A 23,364-nucleotide genomic window follows, 5' to 3' on the forward strand; every position below is an offset into this window, starting at 1 on the left:
AGTGTAAGAGAAAGGAAGCATATCCTTGCACGCCTTCAGGTATCATTGCCATCAATCTGCAACATACAGAGAAAACTTCATTGCACTTCTTTTTCATTGCTGCTGCCTTACACAGCTTGCCTCTCCTTTCTAGACAAAAGGAAATTACAAGATCAACAGATAGCTTTTTCTTACAGTTTAAAGAGAGAAGGAAAGCAGACAGGATATTCCCAGCTCACCTCCTGGCTCAGTCCATAGAAATCTGTTAGCCAGTCCATCATATTTCACCACATTTCCCTGTGAAAAAACAGAAGTTTCCTTCATTCCATTTGCCAGATAGCACACAATCTTAGGAGAAAGAAATAGCATGGTAGGAACGTGCTCCTGCTCCCAAGAGTAAGGTCAAACAACCAAACCTCACAGTTACAGCAGGTCTATTCCCAAATACACTCTGCAGCATCAAACCAGAGAAGACCCAGGAAACAGATTCCTTCCCGGAGGAGTACAGTCAGCCATCAAGATCTGCATTGCCTCAGCCAGACTGACACTGGTACCTGACCTGTAACACAGTAACTGCACCACAGTAACAGTCTGTTGATGCTTTCCATGCCCTTCCCCATTTACCACCTTTCTACCCAGACTGGTATACATGTAGAGGGAGGCACAGGCATTCAGATCTGATAAAAAAGTTGCTGTTATGTCTTCTGGTTCACATCAAGAAACAGCAAAATGCTGCAATAGCAGTATTACTGCAGCCATTTCACAGACCTGAAAAAGGATCCTTGTGTCTTAACACTTTTTTAACCACATCTGCTAATTTGGTAAGTCTTCTTTCCCTCTCCTACAAGCCTTTACTCAAACACAGCAAGTTACAGAAATGCCTGTATCAGTAATGGCTGCAGTCCTTAAAACCAACAATTTGTTAATTCAAACATTCTTGACAAAGCTTGAATGCTGTCAGTGCTCCAACAGATCATGGCTGGAAACTTAGAGGCCATTATTAACACTCCACTAAAAAGCTCAAGGTCCAGCACTGAGTGAGTTTGGCTCTGCAACTTTCTGGACTCCTCCCTATGTTCCCTATGACAACTTTTAAAGTTTTCTACTCATGAGGACATTTTAGCTCCCAGGTCCATACAGCCCAGCGACCCTCCAAATTCAGCTCAGGACGAAACCTGGATCTCTACCTTTGCCTCATACCAGGGATCCTGGCAGGACACCAGGATGTGCAGGCCAGACAGCAGCCAAGTACCACCCCATTTAGCTGCTGAGGGAAGCAGCTGGAGGAACAAAACCCCAGTGTGCACTATGGGACAGACCTTCCCCACAGCTTTGAGGTCCATGGCATACGTTCCCTTGCAGTACAGCTTAAAACAGCAGAGGAAAGGAAGCAGTTCACTGTCAAAATCCACACTAGGAGAAGCCACCTGCTGCTGCTACTGAAAGTACATTTTTCTCCACTTACTAGTTCTTATCTCTCCAAAAGAAAATTGCTCCAGCTCCTTCTAAAGTTCACACATCTTCTACGCTTGCACAGCTCAATGACAAGAGCACTTAACCAAAAGCGCTGTCAGCAGCACTTCAAAGCACAGCCTTGCAGAGATTAAGTTTCCTAACTTTTAAAAGCAATTTCAAACCAACATTTTGCTATGTTTCCTTCACCAAATGAACAACAACAACAAGCTAGGATATTAAAACAGTTTCCTTCTGTCAGGAAACTAGACATCAATCAAGCAGAGATTCACTAGCTGAACAGAACTCAGCTCCTGTCATGTATCTCAGTATTTTATATCCTTTGGTTTCCATCAATACACAAGGGCACACAGATCAGAAGGCTCCATCTTTTCCTGGCTGATTAATAACAGTAAAAAATTCATATGCCCTCTACACACTGAAGTTATCAGTGCTTTGTTTGAGGTATGAAACTTACAATAAAAATGCAAGTTTCACTATGAAATCTTCCCTGTTTAAGACCTGTCCAACAGCTCTCTCACTTCTAATCCCCAGTTTGCAGATGCACTAAGAATTCTGCAGTCAGGATCTTGGATGTCTCTCAATCCATATTTTGAAGCATACCTCTGTTTTGCTTTAATTGCATTAACATGCACATGGGTACTGCAGGGCCTTTCTGTACCTTTGGCTAGAGAAATAGTGCTGTTAACCCACCTCAGAACCACTAGCAGACAGCCTAGCACATGACCCCAAGCCCTCCTGTCCCTTGAGAGGTAAGCGGTGAGGCACAGCTACTTCAAACCAAAAGAATCTCCCCCCAGGAGTAACAGCATTTCTTCCCCCTGTATTCTGACGCATCAGGTTTGTTGCAGCTGTGTGCCTGCAGTACCAGTCTCTCGCTGTTCAGCATGTACGGACACCAGCACCAGCAGTTACCACACGGAGTCAGGAATTCAGCTCCTCTGAAAGGTGTTCTGTATCAGTCTCTGTGGCGCAATCGGAGAGCGCGTTCGGCTGTTAACTGAAAGGCTGGTGGTTCGAGCCCACCCAGGGACGGATGAACTCCCTTTTAAGGACCAACAACCAACTCATAAAGCCCAAGGAGGAGAAGTGCCAAGTCCTATCCCTGGGAAGGAACGATGACAGGCACCAGTAGATGCTGGGGCCACCCCACTTGGCAGAAATGGACCTGGGGGTTCTGGCGGACACCGAGGGAACACAAGCCAGCAAAGTGTCCTTGTGAGAGGGCAGACTGACAGCAGGGTAAGGGCAGCAATCTTTAGTCTCTGCTCAGCACTGGAGAGGCCACAGCTTGAGTGCTGCGTCCAGTTCAGGGCTCCCCAGTACAAGAGAGACATGGACATAGTGGAGAGGGCCAAAGGAACAGCCACAAAGATGATTGGTCTGTGACTGTTCAGCCTGGAGAAGGCTCACAGGGGATCTTATTAATATATATAAATACCTGAATGGAGGGTACAAAGAGGATAGTGCCAGGCTCTTTTCAATGGTGCCCAGTGGAAGGATGGGCAATGGGCATAAACCAGAACAGACAGGGTTCCAGCTGAGGATCAGGAAACACTTTTTCACTGTGAGGCTGACTGAGCACTGGCACTGGTTGCCCAAGGAGGTGGTGGAGTCTCCTCTCCCTCCTTGGAGATACTCAGAAGCTGCCTGGACATGGTCCTGAGTCAGGTGGCCTTACCTGAGCAGGGGGGTCGGACCAGATGACCACCAGAACCCCCATTCAACCTCAACCACTCCATGTTCAGCGTTCTATTCAGGAGAAAAAAAAAAGTCAAATCACATCTAGGCAAATGTAATCGCTGATTTCTGGCACCCTGAGTACCCAATCTACGTAGAACTTCAGCTTCTCATTTCATACCAAGCTCAGGCATTACCAGTATATAAGGTTCAACTCTTCACAGAATATTCTGAGTTGGAAGGGACCCACAAAGATCATCAAGTCCAACTCCTGGCCCTGCAAAGGATGAGTCCAAGAATCACACCATGTGCCTGAGAGCATTGTCCAAACACTTCTTGAACTCTGTCAGGCTTGGTGCTGTGACCATTTCCATGGGGAGCCTGTTCCAGTGCCCAACCACCCACTAGGTGAAGAAGAACATTTTTCTAATATCCAACCTAAATCTCCCATGACAACTTCAGGCCATTCCCTCAAGTTCCCTCCATCTTGCTTCCATAAGCATCCTTACTTCTGTCCTCCTGGACAACACCTGCCCACAGGCTTGTTATCTTTCTCATACCTACCTCGAATTAAAACAATTATGTTTAAAGCTGAAAGTCAGAGATGATATATAACCTCTAACCAATATAAAATATTTATACATTACATTTCTATGCTATGCATTTTATTCAAGTATATTAATAAAGTATGTTTGATAGTTAGATATGCTTACTATACTGTGCATTATAATATTTCTATTTTATATTTTGTGTATAAAAGGTATTACCAAAACTGCCTTCACAGTCTGGGGGGCTGCTACTGTTCTTCCCTAAACCTAGAGTAGCTAGATCTGGAGATTCTCAATACTGTGTTAAAGAACAAGTTTCATGCCGTCAAGAACATCTGGATAGTCACATTCCTCAGAAATTCCAGCCTGACAAGCATTAAGAACTGGGAATCAAGCACTTCTGTCAAAAGGATCCAAGTAGACGTATTCCCAGAAGTAAATTCAGAGCTGATGAAAACACTAGAAGCGTTTCCTTCCAATCATGATTAGAGACTTCTATTTTAAGTCTTCTTCTGAGTTTGGTTTTTTTTTTAGCGTCTAACACAAAGACCTAGAGCCCAGGAGTTCTAGAATTTGACTGCACAGCTTCTTGACAGAGCAATGATGAAAGGAAAAACCATTTCTCAGGGATGTAACGAAACATGCTTAAAAGATGAAGACAGTCAAGCTAGTTGCAAGTCAATTAAAACATCTGCTTTAAAAAAAAAAAAATCTAACTGCTCACAGTCACAGTAAATATGCTGTTTCAGAACACTCCTCTCCCCAGAAATATTCTGCAATGGAATAAGGAGTAAATGACTTAATTCTTTTGCAGAACAATACCCACTATTCAGAGTGCCCTGCTGTTCCCTCTCTCTGACAAAAGCTGTCAGATCTGGGAAGGACAGAATTAAAGATGAATCCAGGTCCTGTGATAAAAGGACCTTTTGTGAGAAACTGAAAGTTAAGTCTCTTCTCAACAAAGGGATGCATCTAGACTAGGGGTCAAACAAATATGGAAATAAATTATAGTCATCTGCCAGCACTACAGAACGTGCCAACTATTGATGAGAAAATAAAGTTACTCAGAATTTTAATGCTCCTACCACTTTCCTCTGCTGCTAGCCTACAAAGCCCAAAATTCTTTGACCTCAATGCTAACAAACAAGATTTACTCAGCCCATATATTCTGCATGAAATAGTAGTGCAAATCTAGCATTTTAATACAATATTTATGTATATTTAATATTAATTACATTTACATATTTAAATTATCCTATTACATTAACAATACTAGATACAATATTTGGTAAAAACAACTAGCATGGTTAAGTCTTCAAATTCTGGTACTGTTTTCTATCAAGTATAAAACAAAATAGAAAACAAAATCTTCATGTGAATAATGTGTATTTTAACAGAAGCAGCCAAGACCTGTTGCAAAACACAGATCATGTATGCTGACATTCAGACAAAACCTTGCAGTAATTAAAGGTACTGTCATTCACTATATTTACAAGAAACTGCTTAATAGTTCAGTTATCAACTGCACTACAGCGATTATTTAAAAAAACCAAAAGCGCACACAACACAGCATCCTTGTCTTGTCCTTTAGCAATAAGAAATAATTTGTAGGAAAGAAGTGACACAGTTTAAACTACATGTGCTAGAATATATACAACTCCGCAATAGGAAGAGGTTAAAAAAGTCGAATACTGTGGAAAAAAATTTATTAAGTCTATACAAGTCTTCTGAAACAAACCATTGGCTTTGATACAGTAAATTCAAGTGAATACTCATTGCAATAGTATTTTTTCATACAGAGATCAAGAAGCCCTATAGCTTCCCATTTAGTGTCTGTGACAGGAAGTTTTATTTTTGAACAAGTAGCTGCATAAAGTAGACGTGATAGAGATCTCACAGCCACAGTGAGCTACAGTTGAGATAAACTTATATTACAAACATTTCAGAAATTAGGAATCCATACTGAGGTGTGGCAAATTGATTCACAATGAAAGAACAAAGACATCACTCAGACCCCTTGCCAATAATGAAGACTTTCTGCAGCGAGTCTAGAGCAGAATGCATCATAAAAAACTAGAATGCAAGAGTACCACAAATTTAGCATATAAATATCACAGGATTAAAACTCCAGTTAAGCCATCAACTGAAGTGATGATTAAAAGGAAAACATGGCGTTCTCCAGCTTTGCAAAGGAAGCTTTCAAAGCATTTCTTCAAGAAGGTGCCAATACCTACGGCCTGTGCCAATTTGTATTTTAGACAGCTCTGCTGAAAGTTTAGCAGGTTTGTCTAAAAACTGTATAATCCTGCTGGTTTCAATACCATAAAAAAAGCATTTACTAGAAGAAATGAAATGTAACATTTATAGCTCACACTGTTTGCAAGATCTGTGCACACTATATAGTTCTATAATTTCAACAGAATTTAAAAATGAGACAAAGAGCAGACAATGCAGTAATGTGTTTGTTAGATGGATTTGTTTAGAATAGTTACACAATTAATGTATACAGTTGTAAAATTTTTAGTGCATTTTTTCTTGCACGTTATTTATGCTACTTATAAAAACCTGAAGATTGCAAATCGGGCATGCTTACCATAACATTTTCAAACTGGGAAAGCTGCAGAACATTTCTCCTACAAGTGTTCACTGCCATGATACAAAACAAATATGTGCAAACTGCAAGGTCCCTAAAAATAGCATTTAATGACTTCATGTACAGAAAGATGTCACTATCTGTTTAAATATGCAAAGAATAAGCTTCCCCAAGTTTATAACATAGAACAATATCCACCACATGCTCCTCCTCCTCCATATCCTTCTTCCTTGTTTGATAACTTTACACCTCTGTTTTGGCTTTCACTCTCCCACAGTCCAGGAGTTTGAATGATTTTTTCAACAAGTTCTTCAAAGGCACACTGTACTCCATCGCATGTTTTTGCGCTTGCCTCTGGAAAGGGGACACAAGAAGTCAAGTGTTAGCACAACTTTGTGTAACTTTTTTAGTAGTTCTCTTTCAGTTAAGTCTTAACCTACGACCTACACTTACAACCTTCTACGATATATTCTACAAAAACATAACAGCGCCAAAATTAGCAGGTATGCAGATTTATGTCAGCACATAAGGCAGCACCTCAAAAGAGTTTTTAATAGAAGAGCTTTCAAGCTGAACCTCACCAGAGTATATGGAGGCAGCTATAGCTTAGCTTTATTCTTCTGTGGAAAGCACTCCAGTAAGAAAAAGGAGGGTTCTTGTCTGATAAACCTGGTTGCTGTTCTGTATGTTGGTCAGAACTGCAATACTACCATACCGTAAGAAGCAAGAATCCATACTGTAGGATTCTGGACCAGTCTCTGTCATAAAACCTATCTGACAAAAAGCAATAAGGGATCTCATTTCTTCTGTAGTTAGCAGAATTCCAGGTAATTTCATTCAGGAGCCTTACTTGATCAAGCCCAAGAAATCTGCTCACAGGTTATGAGAGCAACAGACACCATTGAAAATCGTTCAGTTCCACTAGGGCTTGCCCTGTTCATCTACACAGCCTTGCAGATACTTAATATATGTACCATGCACACACACACATATACATATATTTATAGTCTAATTTTCATTTTGCTTGTCATCTTTCATGCACTTAACAGCTTGTGCCTCAACTTTGAACTTCTATTTCCACATCTGACACTGTAGCTGAAAAGAAACACAGCAGGGTACTAAACAAAAATATGTCATTAGTCAGAGATGAAGAACATAAGTCCAAGTGTAGGACACATCAATGAACTGCTTTGCTACTGGAATCATCCTATAAAATAATCCCTGCTGATCCTTAAGAGAAACATGGAATAAACACATGCATAAAGAGTCAGTTCATCAACCATTTTTTAATTTATCATTACAAGGCCTTGCCTACAAGACCCATTTCATTTTGCAGCAAGATGAGACCAACATATCTGCTCCAGTCATAATTACGTCCTTATTCAATCCCACCCACCATTTAAAAGTTAAAGATATACCTAACTATTTTTAACATCTCAGTTCTAATACAGATTTCTGTCAGCTACCAGCTATTTTTCTATACTGGAGGTTGGCTACTAGTGCCAGTTTTCCCTCTTGCATTTTGCTTCTGTTATTATTCAGCAAGTCAGCTGGGAAAAGAAATCAGACAAAACCCCAAAACAGGTTTCATCAGGCTACGGCACAGCCTGTATTCTGTCCTTAATCCTTATGTATTTCAGTATACTCATTCACAGTTAGAATAGGTACCTGGACATATTCAAGGACAATTCTGAAAACTGGGAATACCCATCATCTTTGTACCTACAGCAGCTGGGAAATATCATTAACTGGACTGTGTGCAAGGACTACAGAAGTGGTACTTTTCATTATGTAACAAAAATCAAGTGAGATCTCTGCAAATACCTATAACATACCTATGAATAACATGGAATGTTTTCTTGCAAATTTGAGGCCTTCATTTCTGTCAACTTCATGGTTTTCCTATAATAAGACATAGCATTAATATGTATTATTAACAAAATACACCAACTTACTTACTGCAGTTGAATTTGGCTTACCTTATCAATCTTGTTTCCAACTAACATTTTCACTATGTCATTCCTTGTGCAATACGTTTCCAATTCATTTAACCAGTTATCCAGCTTGACAAAAGTATCTCTTCTCGTGACATCATAAACTGAAAGATATTAACAATATTATTTCCACAATATTTTTCAAAGAATGACAGTTTACGTTATAAAAGGAGCAAAATTATGGCTTTTTGAATTAGAAAACTGAAGGAGTCCCAAGGATTCCAATCTACTTTCTACACCAATAACTGGAAAAAGTTGAACATCCATCAGCTCAAATCACTGATGCGGAACAACTCTAACATTCAACTACTGAGCTTAGACTAATTTATCTTGAGACACCCCATCTTACAGGTTAGAGACTATCATTCTCCAAAGAATTCTGCAATTGCAGATCCCAGTATAGGATACTTACTAACATCACTACACCACAGCTATGCAAAAACTATGGCATGACCTCCAGCACTGAACTAATTAGTGATAATTAAGACTTGTTTTAACACCCCTGCTATGCTACTGATTTAGCTAAAAAATAAACACATCAGCAAATCCTCACAAATAGTGGTGAACTACCGAGTTTTCAGTATTTTACTGTCTTCAATGATTTAGTATTTGTATGAAATATAAGCAGTAAGCCATGCTAGGAACAGAAAGGGCAGACAAAAAAAAGCAGACCTAACTCTAAAATCCACTACCCAATAACTAATAGCTAGCATTTCAAGCTATGAAAGTATTTTTCCTTCATCTTCACATCCCATGTGCAGACAGGCATAAACAGTTTGTTTCAATCAAATCTGCAACTCGGCTTGCATTTTTAGGAAGCAATATAACAAAGAAATAGTCGGGAGGTATTTAATAAAATGGGAGGGCAAGTCTCAACAGAAGAACCTTTTGACTCCCACAGTGCTTGATAACTTTCACAGTTTTCAACACTAAGTGGTAGTTTCAGCGTCAGAAACTAGGTGACTTGACAAGACATGCCTTGACAGGAATGCAATGCAACTCAGACTTGGGAAGAGGTACATACAAAATAAAACCTATCAAGAAGTCACATGACAGAGGTTATTCCAAGTTAAACAATTTAACTGGACACAATGTCTTACCAAAATTCTCTCAAGTCAGGTGCACCTTCAAAAAAATTAAACTTCCCTGCCCTTACTTTAGTCAGCTCCTCACTTCTAGCACTGGAGAAGCAGAACTTCAGAGCTCAGTGCCTACATAACACGTTTCCATATACAAAGGAAAAGCAATTGAAACTTCACTCTGAAGCTGCAATTATGGGTTTTGCCTGGGTTTGTCCCACACAAATTGGTACTTTCTATATGCTCAGCTAGTCTTTTCTGAGTGATTCCGACTGTGTAACATCACATGAATAGGGAGACAAATAACAAAAAATCCCAGACAGACTCCACAGTGTTTATATAAATTTCATTAGGAAAAAAAGAACAGAGAGAAGGAGAAAGCTGTATACATACTGATACAGAGAGAATACACTGAGGAGAGTATTTTTTTTTTTACATTGGACTTAGTAAACACAGGCAAAAATAAAAGGAAATAAATAAAAGACAAATTCCTGACAGCACAGGGACCACAGCTCCAAGCTATCCTTTCAAATAGCAGTAGATTTTAATCTCGTGCAAAAATCAGAGGTTCTCACGCTGGTCAGATTAACTACATGAGAAAGAAGTCAGACATCAAGATGCTTTAATATGAACTGTTCCACACAGGTGCAATGATTTTTAATACCAATTAGATATTATGTAAAGGTTATATGAGTTTATGTAACTCCCAAGCATGAAAAACACAAACATTCAGAATAGCATGCAAGGCTATACTTACCTAGGATAACACCTTGTGCACCTCTGTAGTAACTGGGTGTTAATGTTCTGAACCGCTCCTGACCTGCAGTATCCTAAAAAGCCAATCAGAAAGTTCCATTATGCAGAATTTGAGCACCATCTAGTTTAGCTTTCAGGTATTCTGCTTCTAATGAACAAACAAAATAAGACTTAAAAGTGTATTTCACTACCAGATTAGCTGAGTTTATTCCTTCTCCTGCTGTTTTACTACACATTAACTTTATTATGTAATCTACCCTGAGAAACACCTTCTAATTGTTAAATGCAGTAAATAACTGACCTACATGGCAGTAAGATAGCCATTTCTGCAAGGGCATTTGTTCTGCACCTAGTACTGCAGCAACCAGCATGAGCAGCATAGCTGCAGTACTAACTAAGGTTTTGTAACAAGCATCACACCCATGGCACCAAAAACAGTTCCCTCACTTCAATCGCTTGGTCCAATTAAATTTGATTGAGTGTCAGGGTAAATGCATTAACACACTATGACAGAGCAGAAGCAGAAATGTGGTTTCTCTGAGAAACAGGTTTCTCTGGTTTTAAGTAAAGTTGAGTTTACAGCCTCAAATTTAAAGTGCCAAAAGCTCTGCAAAAAAACCCCTAAATATTACTGTTTTCTTATCTTTTCTTTCATAGATTAAGTTATAGAGCACACTTATTGCAGACTTTATGCACAGAATATTTAATCAATTTACCCAAGTGAGAAGTGACACGTGAAACATGGGATTCCGTGACAAAGAACCTGAATAACAAAACTGGACTTCCAACATTCTACAAACCACTCAGTCAATCCCAGCCATCTCAAACTGCTTCTGTGTAATGATGAACATTTACAAGCTTTTCCAGTTTACCTCAGGATTATTTCTTTATATTTACCAATATGAAAAAAAATAAATCCTAAATTAGTTCTATGTAATATTTTCCATCCCATTATCATTCATCATTCTGCTATCAGTCTTGTTTTCCTCCTATGTGTCTTTTTTTTCTGTCAAGCTATTTCAGTTATTTTCCTTGTCAAACTCATTTATTTTAGTGATCATTACTATTGTAACTAAGACATAAATCCTGTTTGTTACTTGAGATATGAACCGCCCTCAAAGCAATACAAGTATTGCAATTCATATTTCATGTTTCACTACTACTTCCCAAGAAAGGAAAAAGTGCAGCATCTTGCTCATACGAGAAACAAGGTTTTATTCTTGCTACAAGACAACACAACTGGGTCTGAATATTCAAGAGATGCTTCAAGTCACATAAGTCTGTAGGCTTATGGAGAATATTTAAAAAATAGCTTGAAGTACCTGTTCTTTCTTCATGGTCATAAATGCAGAAATTCTACTTTTAGCTGAAGTAGAAGTTAAATATGCTAAAGCTATGAGTACAAACACTGTCTCTCTGTCAGATGCATCTGCTACAAATAACTCTAACCTTGAGCCTATAAATGTCCTTGTATGAGGGCTATGAGGTTTTATAGAGGTAACATTTGAGCATGCAACAGTAATTCCTAACCTAATACACAACCTAACCTTATAGGCAAAATTTAGTAAAGAAGTTCACCCTTTTAAAATCTGTCAAGTACAGATAAGAGTGATATAGACAGGGATGTCTCAGATTAGTGAGGGCTAAGTCTCTAGACGTTGAACAATTAAAATCATTAAAAACACTTAGGAATGGCTACATTCACTTTTTTAAAGTTTGACTGATTTAGTACCATTTAATTCCTTCTCTTCTCTACTCCTATCCCAACTAGACCTGGAGTCAGTGTAGCTCACAGGCAACAGAACCACCCCACCAGCCAGCTGTCCCACAGTTCATTCTACCTTTTGAATGGTGCAGTATTAACTTCCCACTTCTCCAAATCACCTTCATATTAATAGAAAAGAATTCTATACAAACTGTACATTATACAAACCATCACTATTCCTAAAGCAAAGCAATACATTAAGAACTTCGGGAGAGACTTACCCATATTGCCAGTTTAGCTTTGTTTCCATCAACTGAAATAGTTTTCACCTTGAAGTCCACACCTAGAACAGGAAAAATATTTTAGTTCTTCAAACATACTACAGCTATCTTTGAAAGAGAAAAAAAAAAAAAAATCAAACTTGGAAAACAAGCTGTGTTTTGACATAAGCAGGAAGAGTAAGTTTCATTAGCTATTTATGAACCTTGCTCAAAATGCAACATTTTGTTGCTGACAGGTTTTTCCAAAAGCCTAAGGGTCTTTAAGCCATTGACTCAAAATATTTTATGGAAGTAGGGCAACTACTACATTTCCTGTATTAAAGCACAAATTCCAGGAGAAATTTTCAAGTTTGTAATTCAAATGGGTTAACTTTCTATTCATTACTCACAAACATGTTTTCCTTACACCCCTGGCCTTGAAGAACAATATACTTTAAAACTAATGAAGGTAGCTGCATTTAGGTAGCTGTTTGCTCTGTTTCACGATCTCAAACCAAGTCTCATCAAGCTTGGCAAACTGATATAGGCAGAGAGTCGTGCAGTACATGACTGCTATCCTATGAGAAATAACATTAGATTACACTAATTTAACATGTGCCAGATTCTGCAACTGGGATGTGGTGCCCCTGGTTGTGTATACAGACTGGGGAATGAGAAGCTGGTGAGCAGCTGTGGAAAGGGACCTGAGGGTCCTGGTTGACAGCAAGTTGAATATGAGTCAGTGGTGCCAGGAGGGCCAACCGTGTCCGGGGGGCATCAAGCAAAGCATCTCCAGTCAGTCGAGGGAGGGAATTGTCCTGATCTGCTCTGCACTGGGGTGGCCCCACCTTGAATATTGTGTGCAGTTTGGGGCACCACAATATCAAAAAGACATTAAACCATTAGAGAGCATCCAAAGGAGGGCCATAAGGATGGTGAAGGGTCTGAAGGGGAAGCCTCACGAGGACTGGCCGAGGTCACTTGGTGTGTTCAGCTTGGAGGAGACTGAGGGCAGACGTCATCGAGATCTTTAACACCCTCATGAGGGGAAAAGGAGGGACAGGTACTGATCTCTCCACTCTCGTGACTGAGAAACTTATTTTGTTAAATTATGTCAACTTCTGGACAATATTTCAACAACTGCAAAAACTTTGGAAACATTTTGTTTTCTCTTTTCTTTTTAAGTTTTCCTAGCCCTCAGAAAAGGTGCTGAGGAATAACTGGCAAAATTTGGTATTGTCAGCAAAAAATTAGAGAGTTTGGCAAAAGAAAATAAAACCCCTGGCAAAAAACAGTTTTTGCCAGGAGAAAAGAAAAAAAACCCCGCTTGCTAAAGTCTGTCTTTGCAAAGGAAGAGGTAAGGTGTTAGCGGTCACACAGCTTAAGTCGTTTGTTGCTTAGTAACCGGGTGGAGGCCTAACTCACTCCGGCCGGAGAACCTATATACCCTGACTCAGCAAGGTTTCGCGTGGCTGGGCGGAGGTGGATTCTTTTGTCTTCTGTCCCTGTTCTGGGAGGGACAAGGGTGGTCTGGGATATGTGTATTTATTTGTTTTCTAATATTGTCTAATGCTGAGTGTATTATTAAATAAGCAAAGACTCTGAAGCACTGCACATCACCGAAAAAGGATGCTGTCCATGGATGAAAGTGAAAGAACTGTTCCAGTCACTGCAACAGACAAGACTGAGTTCCTGAACTCTCTACCCACATTCTGAATTACATCTCGTTTGCAATATTAAAGAGTGAAGGGGTGGGAGATAATGATTTGCATAGAGTGGATTTTCAATATTGATTGAATGCCTGGGTTTTTTTTTTTTTTTGCTTAGTAGTATAACAATTGCCCACTGCTTTCCTCTTTCTTCTGTACTACTTCTGTCAGCTAGGTTCTCCTACTGCTGCTGCTACAAGAAGAAGAAAATCCAATTAAATACGATTCCAGTGGTTGTCCCAACCCAGGGGTGGAATGTGAGATCCTGGATTTGAATCTCACTGAATTATTGATATGGGTCAGAACCAATGCACCGTGTGTGTGTGCATATGGGGAAGGGCTGGGCCTAGACCTGCAGGAACATGGTAAGGCCTGCACACAAGGCCTGTGCTGAGGGCACAGGGCAGAGCCAGAAGGCAAGGCCTGCAGTCCATGCAGAGCTGAAGGCCCTGCCGCCAGACAAGGCAGACCTGCCTGGTAGCCCGCCCACACCACACTCCTGTAGCCTGTGACTGGCTACAGCACAACTCACTCTGGCCTTGAAGGTACTGCCCGGATATCCTGCCTGGGAGGGAAAACTGAACTCTACAAATACACAAGACTCCATGTGGTCTCTGTCTCTCTCCTTATGAAGTTGAGTCAGGGGAGGTTTAGGTTGGGTATCAGGAAAAGTTTTTCACCCAGGGGGTGGCTGAGCACTGGAACAGGCTCCCCAGGGAAGTGGTCAGAGCACCAAGCCTGACGGAGTTCAGAAGGGTTCAGACAATACTCTCAGGCATATGGTGTGATTGTTGGGGTGTCCTACATAGGGCCAGGAATTGGACTCAATTATCTTGATGGGTCCCTTCCAACTCAGCACATTCTAAAATTCTATGATTCTATGAAACATGTCAAATAAGCTTTGGATTATTTCAACACTTATTTATTTATTTAAAGAGATATTTATTTACCTCTTACAGGGATTCGAGCAACACCATGAACTCACCAATACCACGCTCAGTGACCAAGAAAAAAACCAAAGTGACAACATGATAACAGTTCTGCTGTTCAATCATCTACCTCAACATTTAAAAATTCATCCCCTTTCACGTGTCCTCCCCCCACAGGAAATAGCAGCCTATTACTTGCTCAAGAACAAGTTGCAGAATACTCAAGCCAAGGAGGACAAGACGTTAGTGACTGTGCAAATTTAAAGGATATAGCAACACACCTCAGTTTGAGAGGCTGAGTACAGTTATGATCCATTATGCTGTAATTCAATCCTTAGGTTACTAGTAGCAAGTAACTAACTGGAAGTATGTTTCAGCTATTTTGGAGGGACTTTCACTCCCCACCAGGCAGCAGCCCTGAAGTGAAATAACTGTGGAAAGTTGATACCTTTATAAGAACAACTTTCAAATGCAACAGCAACCTTTTTGCACTCCAAATTAAAATGGCAGCCATCACACTTGCTACCAGAAAAAGAATTTATCTATTCCAACACAAAATGAGTAGGGTTTTGTGATAAGTGTGCTGCATTTATATTCCCAAGGTCATGCAGATTACAAAAAAGTGCAAACAGTTGCCAAAACATGTTCAACTTAAAGTCACAAAGAGTATATAGGATGACTAAGAAACTGCACATTATAAGCAGATTTAAACTTTAGTTGCACTGAAGTCTAAAAGAGCTTTATTTAAAAAAATATAAACACAATTTTTATTCCACTGTTTCACAGCTTCAGCTCACTAGTGTTACCAGATATGTCAGGTGATTTTCAGACAACATTCTGCACTGGAAGAAGCTCATACTCTTTATTTCAAGCAAAATTTTCCCAAAGTACACTAACTTTTGCAGTAACTGAACAGAACTTTGTTTTTTTCAGGGACTAAGACTCCTAGTCCCTAACTTTGCAGTAATATAATGCTCAGTGGCATGCACAAGAGTTCTAGAGTTATGTTCACAGAAAAGAACAGTTGCTATTAACTTTATTTTAAACACATGTTCTTGGAACTTTACCTAGTTCACAGAAGACTGCTATGCTAGCAATTTGACACAAATTGATCCCAAAGAACATCCTGTCCTGTCCATTCTTCAGCACTCAGCAGGAGCTTTTAGACTAATAGAATCTCTTTCTTCCACTGTAATTGTACAATTCTTCCCCTAAACTGCAAAAATCACCATTGTTCAGTCAGCATGTCCCAGAGTTCACAGTGCATTCTTTTATCCATTAGCCTGGCATCAGAACTTGTAACTGCAGGTATTACAAGTCTATTGGATACTTTACAAAGCAAGGTATGTCACAGCAGTTTCAAGAAACAAAACTTTTTTCCTTAGGATAAACTTATTAGGTGTATTCTGAAGCCACGGTATCCTTCTCCCATTCAGTAAACAGATTTAGTATCTTGTGCTTGCACAGCTCAGCAATTTTCATTTAATGGAAAACGTATATACATCTTTCTGTTAGCCTTGCTGCTGGCTTAAAATTTACTTTTAATTTTGCATGAGTGATGCAAGTAAAATAAGAAACTAAAATTGCTAATAAACTGGTAATTGAAAAGCAAAAGTATGAAAATGAACTAATAGCCCACCAAGATATATCCTTTAAAGTGATCAAGGCATGTCAAATATAATTCTAGCAAACCAAGGAGTTCAACACATACATAAGTCAATGAACAAAAAGAAAACTTTTAAATAACTGTGGTTTTGATTGTCATTCTGCCATAAAAGATGATAGGTAGAAAAAAATAAGGCTCAAGAAAATCTTGTTGAATTGAATAGGGTACTTGTGTTCTCTAAATACATCAGTGAAATACAGACATGTTTGTGACAGGTGTCAGTTCTGAGCTTCCAAGAGTGATGTTTCTACCCTTGACAGCAGAAAGTTGACACTGCTTTCCACCATGCCTTGGAAGGCAGCCAGAAACAAGACAGCACTGTATATAGACTGTACTCCCGTGTGTTAACACCTACTGCCTCAGCACTGCACACCAGCATACTATGGACTTCCAGTCCACAAGGAATAGCTTTGTCACTGATACTTCTCTCACACACAGGCCTGTGTGCCATGCTGGATTTACAGGAGTGCAAAATCAGCTAGAGTGTAGTATTTGTGTTACAGGTAAGTGACAAGTTGGACAGCTTAGAGCTAGAGGACTCCAAATGCAAGGAAAGCTAAGAAGTTAAGAGACATCAGATCTGTGCAATACATCACCTCATTTATGAAACAGGGATTGCACTGAACACTTATCTAGAATCTTTCATACCAAGAGCAAGCAAGTAAAGACAAGCATGAGCAGTAAGGAAAACAGAAAACATTGGGGTATATATACTCTGGTAAGATCCATGTGATGAAGCCCAATGAACAAGCAATTCCAAGGAATGCAAGGAGGACAGGTAATCTGCTAGGTTGACTGAAACACTGTTAATCCAGGTGAAGCTATTTGCCCAAAGCAGCTTATTCTTCCCAGAATATCATAGGATTTTTACAAAGTTCTGAAGAGAAGCCCACAAAGAACAATCATTCTGGGTTTCATTTAAATTGTACCCAGTAGGTCTGTGCAATGCATGAAGATAAGGTACACCTCAACAGGTCATTTCAGGGGTCCAATTGTACTGCAGTCAAGACTTTCCCTCAGTATTGTGGTTTTGTGTGCAGTTCTTACTATATGTTAAAAAAAAAAACTAAGTAAACCAGACATGTCATCACTTCGCTTTCTAATCCAAATAAAAAAATACAGTCCCTTTAATCAGTTCAGCAGTCAGTATGTGGATCACATTGAAAGAAGACATTATTTGTAGTCCTTGGATTTTGGAAAAGCACCATACTATTCAGTTTCAACAAGAAAGGCTTAAAAACCTCTTCTGTCCCCAAACTCAAAACAAGTAGGGTGTAATTAGCAAAAAAAGAACTCCAAGTTGAGACTCACAAGGTGTTTTAACATTTCACTATCTTGCAAGTACCTGAATTTGGCATCTAGGATCTGTCTTCATTCAGCACAGAACAGTTACCTCTAAGAGCTCACTCCAGTTGCTTTATCTGTATGAACAACAAATCCTACCCCGAATTTAAAGCTGCTATGTTGCTTCTTAGAAATACATTCACCAGAAAAATGGCAATGCCACTGCAGGAAACAAGAAAACAAGTAAGAACCACCTAGATTCTGTCCTCTTCCAGTTAAGTGAAAAAAAAAAAGTTAATCTGCTACCCCTAATGAGTGCTCCACACACCATGCTATGGGACTTCCACAGCTGGGGTCACAGTAGCTCTCCTGCACAACACTATAAACATCAGCTAGAGGGGCCTAACAGGGTGATCTACGCCAGCATTTTGCTCAGTCTCTAGAAACTGATTTTTCCTGCCAAATTATGACATTCATTCCAGATGAATGTATTTGTTTCAGAAATCAAACTCTACCTGAAGTAATGCTCACATTGAGTACTCTTCCTCCTTTTCCACATCAGAAACAAAGCAGGGTAGGACCTGCCAGCAGTAAACTTTGAATTGTTTGCAATAACCAATGATTAGCTACTACACTTGATCTTGTGCATTTTGGCAAACGCAAAGAGGAAGAATTACTTCAAGAAATAATTCCTTTGTTTCTCAAATAGTGTGTGGATGTCAGTGGTAAAAAATATCACGTGCAAACAGCAGAATGAAAAAAAAAACCCACAGTTAAAAACAAACAAAAAAACCCCCAACAATAAAGATGCCCACGCTGAGCCTACTGGTATCCAAAACATCACGAAAGCTGAAGCAGCTATTCTGTACTAACTTCCTGGCCCATATGGTTGACTTATCAAGAAAGTAAGAGGATATGAAGTATACACAGTGTCAAAACTATTAGATTAGAATACAAGATTGTCATCTTCACCACCTGATCTATAACATTCCTGTTTCCTTCCATGCTATCCTCCCTCATAAACTGAGGTGGGGCTCCTTGCACAACTTCATTTTTTACAAGCAATGGAATGAACAAAAATAGGCCACGTTCCTCCTCTTGGCTGCTCAGTGCTTTATATGAAATAGTACTCCTGTATTTTATTAACATTAATGAAAAATAGATCTATTTATAGAATTCTTAATCAATTAGAGCTGGATTTGTTTACCAACAGCTGAACTCAAAGACAAAATTTTGTATAAGTTCTTGAATAGAACTCTTCCAACAGAGAAAGCCAAAAATGCAACTGAAATGCACTGTGTGAAAAAGTATCTCCCTTTTTTCATTATTTTCAATATATCTGACTATATAATATTTGAAATATAATATTTAATTGTATTAGATATTATATAATAAAATAGTAATATTTGAAGTATTATACATTTTTAATATAGAATATTCAAAATATAATTTCAATGTTTTCCATTATTTCAGTTATTACTTTGGCACAGAGTTGCATCACATTCTTATAAGTTTCATATTGCTCCTTTGACAACCAATCTACATAGGGTGTCCTGCATTCTGGGCCACCTTCCTCCAGCACAGCTGACCTACATGATAGGTAATATACCAGCACAGCAATGACACATCACTGCTTTTTTTCCCAGCAGCTCTAGATTCTTGGCTCTCTTCCACTTTTCTCAGAGCCTAGCTGGGAAGGAGCTGATCACTAAGTAGAAGAGAAAAAGGCACATTGTAATTTCCTCCCTACAGAGGAAAAGCAGAAGGTACACAGAGCGCAGTACACCCTAGTACTGTCAGAAGTTGCAAGAGTTAACATCCCCTATTAAACAGTCTTAAGATAGCTACTAAGTATCACATTACAAGGTCTGGACAGCAACACAACTATTTAAATAACTTTAGAGCTATCCTGCAGAGATAAATCAGTAGGAGACCTAACAGTAGCTCTTACATTTCCATTTTAGCTCAAAATGCTGCAAACGGTGAAGTGCAGGTTACTCCACTGGAGCTTTTCCCTGACCACACCTATGACCTCCATTTGCATGGTGATGGGTGCCACTCATATCTGCTTTTTCAGTCAAGGATAAATTTTGGCATAAAGGGGACAACTACAGGCCAGTATATTCAATTCCCTACGCCAATGAGCATGACATACTAAAACTGTGTCCACGTCATCCCCGCATTACAGAAAGGCAGACATGTCTGAACTTCACATCAGGCATGTCTGAATAAACTACAGTTTTCCATTGAAACTCGTATGAATTTTTCTGAGGTAGTATCAGTACATACTTACCAATTGTTGCTGCAAGTTCTGGGTCGAATGTATCATCTGTGAACCGCAGCAGAAGGCTGATAGGGAGGAAAGAAAAATAAGAGATACTATTACTGCAGCATACTCATAGCTTGCTGGAAGTCTACAAATCTCAAGTCTGAAAGGAACAGCAAGATCACACAGCTAAACAAAAACACAGCTCATTGTCTCTCGTAGGAGAGAAATTACGGAAAAAAAGAAGGGAACATGGAAAGAATACAGCTGACATGCTCTGCTCTCTGAGCCCTCAGCTCCTCACTGCCTGTGTTACCAAGTATGCCTCTTTGAAAACAAAGTACTACACAAGGTGTCTAATCAGTTGCCTGAACAGTCACACGATTGGCTTCTCAAAGCATTTTACCTCTACCTTACTCTATTCTTCTTCTCCCAGAATTCAGCACAAAAGTAGTACTTTTTTGGTTTTTTTGCAATATTGCCTCACAGTATTTCTGTAAGCTTGAGAAAAAAATTCCAAGTCAGCTTTTCATCCCAGAAATAACTCCTTGAACTGGGCACACAGGGGAATAGTAAGGACAACATCCACCAGAAATAAAGACACAGAAGTTGAAGAGTAGATTTAGCTTACCACTGTTTTATGATTTTGTATCTTTTTGTATATAAGGGCTTCCACGCACACATTTCCCCCTATCCTGATGAGTATGTTTGCTACCAATAGAAAAGCAGTTACAACTAAGATTTAATAGCACATCACACTGTAGTAGTGTAGGGTCCCTTAAAGAAATGCCCATAATGCCACTCTACTTGTGCCAAATGTAAATATTTTTGCAAGAGACAGATTCTCAGCATAGTTTCTAAAATTACCAGACTTAGGCATCTGTGGCAAGCGCGTATTACCACGTGGCAGGCAGCTGTTTGCTATGACCCAGCAGCTTCTACTCATTCCCAGCCTGGAAACAAAACCTTATTTACTTTTTGGTCTTCCCCCCCCACCCTGTTCTTTACTCCTCTCTCCTCTTTTTGCATGTGAATTCAGCAGTCAAGTGCTTTTTAGCATTTGGACACAGTCCTGCATTGACAAAAAAAATGACATTCCTTTATTTCAATGACACTGGGTGGCAACTCTAAAGTTAACCATAGATCATCCTTTTTTCCCCTACTCCCGAACCCCAAAACCAAATGGTAGCTTTATTTACCAAAAAATAATTAAAATAAATCATAGCATATAGGTTTTTACCAGTACCTTCAGATGGTTGTATCAGGATGCTATTTAAAAGCAGCTATTCCTAGTGACAACCAGAACCCGTTTCATTCAAAACAGACAGAATGTGGAAACCTTATACTACTACTAGAATAAAATCATCATTTTACCTGTCCTGCATGCCAAGCACAGCCAACTTCTACCATCCCCATCTTTCTTTCATATGTAGCTATCATCTACAAAGTCCAGCACACTCACAAGGACCAGGTTTAAGACAGAATTTGTTCAGAAGTCAGGACTCCAACCATTTACTACACTGTGCTAGTACCAGTTTAGCATCTGATCTTCCCTAGTCAAGTAACAGGTAAGGGGCACAAATTCAGGAACAGTTCAATATTAAGTTCCTGTACCTGAACAATCGCAGTGTTGTCTTTTAATAGCAAGTTTATTTCCTCTACATAATGCCTCTCTTAACAAGTTTTCCAATGTGAAGAAACAAGTATATAAATAGGTAAACAAAACCATTGTGCGTTTTATATGCCTCAGGAAAAATTCTTCCATATGGCCACTCATATATAAGAGATGACCTCAACTACAAGAAATTTGCTCAGATCCTGTCTGTCACTAGAGGCCTACTGTACTAATTGTACTAATTATCAACTCAGCAGCTACCTCAAATGAGTAATTGGCAAATTTTTAACAAATACGGGGGCTTTTTCTAATCAGCAACTTCTGTGTACTTTAGGATCACGGCAGAAGACCAAGATTATTGCCGTAAAAATACCAAATCTAAAATTACCAGTGTGGCACATTCCCAGATGCCCTGCATTTACATCCCTTTTAACCTGTGGCCGAACTACTCTGCTGCCTCCCCGTGCTCCCCCGCACGCATCCAGTGCTGGGTCACTTGTGACTCTGTATGTAAACATTATGGACTAGATATTAACCCCAAAGCGCCATGGAGATGTACAAGGGCACCCATCTCCCCAGGAAACAACGGTGCCCTGGGCACAGGGCGGCCCAGCTGCCCCTGGCCGGGCCGGCAGAGCCTCCGCCGCGCCTCTGTTTCCAGCTGGGCCCGGCAGACACCGGGGCCGGCGGCTGCGGAGGAAGCAGGGTTAACCCCTGTCCTGCCGGCGGGCCGGCCGGGAAGGGGCGCGGGCGCTCCCCCCGCGGGCCCCACGCAGCGCAGGCCGCGCCCAGCCGGCGCCGTCCGACGCGGGGCTTAGGCCGGGCCCGGGCGGTCAGGAGAGGCTGGGTGAGGCGGACGCCCCCTCACCTGGACTTGCCGACGCCGCTCTCGCCGATGATGAGGATCTTGAGGGTGGTCAGCACGTCCTCGTCCATCCCGGCGGCGCCCCCGGACCTGCCCCGACCCTCCGACGCTTCCCTGCGCAGCTGCGGCGGCTCCACTGCGCCTGCGCGGGGCCGCCCGCTGTTTGTTTACAGCGCGCGGGGACGGATCCCGCGGGACGCGCGTGCGCGGGGCCCGGGGCGGGGGAGCGCCCGGGGGCTGCTCAGTGCCCTCGGCGGTGAGGGGAGAGGGGTTCCTGGGGTCGCGGTTGGGGTGTGGGGAGAGGGGGACGAGATAAAATGCCACAGGGTTATTAGACATTGCAACGAGCTGCCCAGGGAAGTGGTGGAGTCGGCGCCCCTGGAGGTGTTTAAGGAAAGACTGGACGTGGCACTCGGTGCCATGGTCTGGTTGACACGGTGGTGTTCGGTTCATAGGTTGGACTCGATGATCTCAGAGGTCTTTTCCAAGCTAATTGATTCTGTGATTCTGCACGCTGGCGGCCGGCCAGCGCCCTGTGCGGGAACAGAGCCAGCAGCCACCTCCCGAGGAAAGTGGCTGGTCAGGAGCCCCCTACCAAGAAATGGGCTCTTGGTCACAAACCAGCAGTGCAGACCAGTTAGTATGCGACACTAAATATTTTTCTGCTAGCAGAATCTTTTGTTGCCCATTAAAAGCCGAAAATGTTCTTCTAAAACTGATTGCTGTGACAAAGTCCAACCAATTCAGCTAACCTGCTGTTACAGCTTGAGACCTACCTCAGGCGACCCTTCTAAAACTAATGAAGTATATCACAGGTGTGGGTCTGAGACTGTCCTTGGCCTGTGCTACAGACCTTGGCCCAGCTGGGCAGCCCCTGGGCAGGCCAGAGACTGACTCCATCACACACCTAAACGAGCTCTGGCTCTTCCACAGTCACACAGAGATCAGGCTATGTCAGCAGTT

At 40.8% G+C, this 23,364-nt stretch overlaps 1 protein-coding gene, 1 long non-coding RNA gene and 1 other non-coding gene across 4 annotated transcripts; 2 read left to right on the forward strand and 1 right to left on the reverse strand.

The window, feature by feature from the left end:
- Nucleotides 1–2,413: 2,413 nt before the first annotated feature.
- Nucleotides 2,414–2,487, forward strand: TRNAN-GUU. Its single transcript has one exon. It is a non-coding gene; the product is annotated as a tRNA-Asn (tRNA).
- Nucleotides 2,488–5,049: 2,562 nt separating this feature from the next.
- Nucleotides 5,050–22,536, reverse strand: RAB18 (RAB18, member RAS oncogene family). The gene is made up of 7 exons (XM_027717406.2): nt 22,405–22,536; nt 19,949–20,004; nt 12,089–12,150; nt 10,104–10,176; nt 8,253–8,371; nt 8,109–8,175; nt 5,050–6,627 (listed from the first exon to the last, which is right to left on the reverse strand). Exons 1-7 carry the CDS (start codon nt 22,470–22,472, stop codon nt 6,449–6,451), a joined length of 624 nt encoding a protein of 207 aa, XP_027573207.1. The 5' UTR covers nt 22,473–22,536; the 3' UTR covers nt 5,050–6,448.
- LOC113986035 lies at nt 13,481–15,223 on the forward strand. Of its 2 annotated transcripts, none has more exons than XR_003540039.1 (2): nt 13,481–13,549; nt 14,736–15,223. It is a non-coding gene; the product is annotated as an uncharacterized LOC113986035 (long non-coding RNA). The 2 variants fall into 2 exon arrangements; XR_005563333.1 differs by lacking the exon at nt 13,481–13,549 and adding an exon at nt 14,257–14,321.
- Nucleotides 22,537–23,364: the final 828 nt, after the last annotated feature.

The sequence above is a fragment of the Pipra filicauda genome, unplaced genomic scaffold (assembly GCF_003945595.2).
Source record: "Pipra filicauda isolate LSUMZ 115617 unplaced genomic scaffold, ASM394559v2 scaffold1_size10287979_pilon, whole genome shotgun sequence".
Lineage (NCBI taxonomy): Eukaryota > Metazoa > Chordata > Aves > Passeriformes > Pipridae > Pipra > Pipra filicauda.